Genomic DNA, 3,890 nt, shown 5'->3' on the forward strand with positions numbered 1-3,890 from the left:
GAATGTATGTGGGGAGTTCCTGGACTAGGGGGGATAGGACAGTGTCGAGGTAGGTAGAAATGAGTTCAGTTGGGCAGGAGCATGCTGAGACAATGGGTCGGCCAGGGTGGTCAGGCTTTTGGATCTTGGGAAAGAGGTAGAGCCGGGCAGTGCGGGGTTCCCGGACTATGATGTTGGAAGCTGTGGGTGGGAGATCTCCTGAGGTGATGAGGTTCTGTATGGTCTGGGAGATGATGGTTTGGTGATGGGGGGTGAGGTCATGGTCGAGGGGGCAGTAGGAAGAGGTGTCCTCGAGTTGACGTTTGGCTTCAGCGGTGTAGAGGTCAGTGCGCCAGACTACCACTGCGCCCCCTTTATCCGCTGGCTTGATGGTGAGTTTGGGATTAGAGCAGAGGGATTGGAGGGTTGCGCGTTGTGAGGGTGAGAGGTTGGAGTGGGGGAAGGGGGTGGACAGGTTGAGGCGATTAATGTCCTGGCGACAGTTGGAAATGAAGAGGTCGAGGGCAGGTAATAGGCCAACACGGGGTGTCCAGGTGGATGCAGTGTGTTGGAGGTGGGCAAAGGGACCTCGGAAGGTGGGCGGGATTCCTGATTGTGAAAGTAAGCTCGGAGGCGGAGGCGACGGAAGAATTGTTCGACGTCACGCATGTATTAAATTCATTGATGCGTGGACGGAGGGGATGAAGGTGAGTCCTTTACTGAGGACTGATAGTTCGCCAGTTTTCACCATCCCTCCAGACCTTCCCCTCACTGAGGACGAACGATCAGTTGAACTATTGAGCCTGTATTGTCTCTCTGTGTTTCTTCTACCAAAATGCATTCCCTCACATTTCTCTGCATTGAAATTCATCTGGCAAATGACTGTCCATTTAGCCAACCTCACTGAAGACTGGGGGTAATCCTCAGACTGCCACTTTATGGGTCCAGCTCTTAAATCTTATATCAAGCTCCCTGAAATCTGTTTTCAGGACCTCATTTGTATCTCTACCTAAGTCTTTGGTACCAATGTGGACCACATCCTCTGCTAATCATCCTTTCCTAAAAGAATTTTCTGCAGTTGTGCAGTAACATCCTATAACCCAGCAGAAGGAGAGAAACATCATTGCAGAAAGAACAGCAGTGAGGTTTGCTATTCATAGGATGCTATGTAAACACAGGTTGTTGAGTATGAGGTTGAAAATGTCAAGGAAGGTAAATTTAAGGCTGAAGGCATTGGTCTTTCTGAGGCTTTTGAATGAAGTCAGATTAGTAAGGTGGAGTGGTCTCCATTCGTCCTGTTTGTTGTTTGTGTTTTAAAAACATTGTTTCAATAGATTCTTATCAAATGACATTAAAACAAGTAGTTGATTGCATTCTGAACTTCTGTCTGATTTCCCACTTCCTTTTTGGGTGAGCGTTTTGCTTGTTGTTATTTTCTATAACACTCATCCTGCAATCAAGTCCTTATTTAAAGTGTTATTGTATGCACATCTGTTTGATGTCTTCATTGAAGGTTAATATATCTGATTATTTTTTATACAGTGATTGACTTCTTATCAGTAATATCTAGAGACAGGCGTTATCCAGCTTTGTGTCTGCAACGTTCTAGAAGATGTGATCAGTATGTTGTGGCCCCAGATCAGATCCCTGAGTTTAGTTATGATCTGCTCAAGACTTCCTTTTCAACTTTTTTCTAAGCAATTATGAAGAGAATAAAGCCATACAGTACCATGGTTTTAAACAACCAAGAATAATTGTTTGAACTGAACAAGTCAGAAAAGTAAAATAATCTACAACATCTATCTTGTAACTAAGCATCCAGAATTGACACAAGGAAATATGAACTAAACAGACAAACCGTGACCTAGTACACCACACTGCGCATGAGATGGCAGATGTAACTAAAGCAGATCCTATGAATTTTCTCAACTATGCATCTGCATGTCAGTGATCATGTATGTTACAAAATCTTTGAGCAATGTTTCTCCCTCACGAAGAACTTCAATTTTCTGCTTTCAAAAATCTGGTCTCTGAATTCCTCAAAGACTGCACAAAATCATACTGCTTCAGTGAGAGCTCTCTTCTCATTGGTCCTATCTGTTTGCCTGGGACTGCATTTCATTGGATTGCCTAGGCTGCAATCCAGTGCATAATGCAGATAAATGCATATCTCCAAGCTAGCAATGCTCTGTATATCACAGGCTGTATTGAGTTATAAATGGCTCCTGGGCTTCTTCTGAGCCCGAATGTTCTCAAGTAGAGAGCCAGTGGTTTTCCATTGCCTCCTCTGCTCCCAAGGGCTCCACTGAGCCTTAATTGCCAGAACTAACAAACCACATCACTTTCACTGCCTGCAATCTCCTTAGCTGCTCGTGGTTTGAAGGCAGGACCCTTCTTTACGGTGCCATAGTGGGTTCCGTGGTGGCTGTTTATGTGCCACAGCACCAACCAGTCAAACTCTTGTCCAGCTGGCTTAGTCCTTTAGCTGTAGAGTGGAAACTGGAAAAAAGCAAGTAGTGTCTATCATGCTGTCATGCTCTGTACATGCAGTGAAAGTCTCAGGCGACCAGGAAGTGGTGTCTTTGACCTCTGCGCAGAATTCAGGTAGAGTTTCATGATAAGTACATCAGTAATATAACGTCTACTCTGTCCTGTTGGATCTCCTACATGCTACATTTGGCGTATTACCTGTGTGGACTTGCATTGTATTAGTCTTAAAAAAAAGTATGTAACTTAAATAATAAAAGCTGCAATTTGTTTGGTGCTGACAGGTTGGGATGAGACAGCAGGAAATGCATCCACTGATTGTAAGGCACATCTCTTTTGAGTGAAATGGACTCAGTTTACTGTAGTTGATACTTGGCCTGGAGATTAACTTTTTGTTCTTGTCTTGCTTGTAGGGACATCAAACCAGACAACATTCTACTGGATGTAAATGGGCACATCCGGCTGGCAGACTTTGGCTCCTGTCTCAAGCTCATGGAAGATGGAACTGTAAGTTATGTGGTTTTTCTCTTTTAAATGGTTTTGGAGCATTTTCACTTGTTAAGATGATAGACATGAATGCTGACAATAAACTGTTTCCCAATATTCTTTCATCCTAGTTGTTTTGCGTGTTTTGGTTGCAAAGTAAATATTTTCTCTGCACCTTACCCATGGCAATCCCTCAGTCATAACATCTGTAAATATTCTCCTATTCTCTGGACTGTAAATTAGTGTGTCTCACCTCCACTCGAAGCATCATTTCAAAAGAGATAGCTACCTGGGTATTATGAGAATACAATCCCTGTTTTCCTAAATACCTGCCTGGCTATTGCTTTAGCCTGGTACTACATTCAACGGTGCTCTCAGATTTTCTGTTCAATTTGAGGTTCTAGTCCATTCAGTTAAATAAATGTTATATCTAAGTACATGCATGCATAAAAAGTAAATTTTATTTTATCATTTTTTAACTGTAAACCTGATGACAGCTATGGGGCTTCTATTGGCAGATTGAAGTAGATGAGCCAAATGCCCATCCTGTCTGTACTTATCTTTGTGATATATTGATGACAGGTTCCTTTTTCATTCCAGCGAACGATTTCTCTACTCAGCAAGGATCAGGTAACCCAGGCAGGCAGCACGTGTGTGTCTCACGCTCAAGCCCTCGATTTTGCACACTGGGGGTCACGCTGTGCCATGCCAGCAGCACTATGCCAACACAAGACAGAAATATTCCAAAATCGCAGTTAACCAAAACTAAATATCCCTTTACCAGGATAAACACCACCTTCATGTGCCGTCTACCAGGATATATACCTTCTCCACACAGCCCTTTACCAGGATATACACCTCACTCTCACAGCCCTTTACCAGGATATACACCTCACTCTCACAGCCCTTTACCAGGATATACACCTCGCTCTCACAGC

General features: G+C 43.5%; 1 protein-coding gene across 4 annotated transcripts in view; it reads left to right on the forward strand.

Annotated features, from left to right (window-relative positions):
- The window catches only part of LOC122548528 (serine/threonine-protein kinase MRCK alpha-like), a 493,614-nt gene that overhangs the window by 284,577 nt on the left and 205,147 nt on the right, over positions 1-3,890 (forward strand). For all 4 annotated transcript variants that reach the window (XM_043687289.1, XM_043687290.1, XM_043687292.1 and 1 more), the window contains exon 7: positions 2,880-2,973. In XM_043687289.1, coding sequence (XP_043543224.1) covers positions 2,880-2,973 — 94 coding nt within the window. The remainder of the gene's footprint in view (positions 1-2,879; positions 2,974-3,890) is intronic.

Source organism: Chiloscyllium plagiosum, chromosome 3 (genome assembly GCF_004010195.1).
Source record: "Chiloscyllium plagiosum isolate BGI_BamShark_2017 chromosome 3, ASM401019v2, whole genome shotgun sequence".
Classification (NCBI taxonomy): Eukaryota; Metazoa; Chordata; class Chondrichthyes; order Orectolobiformes; family Hemiscylliidae; genus Chiloscyllium; species Chiloscyllium plagiosum.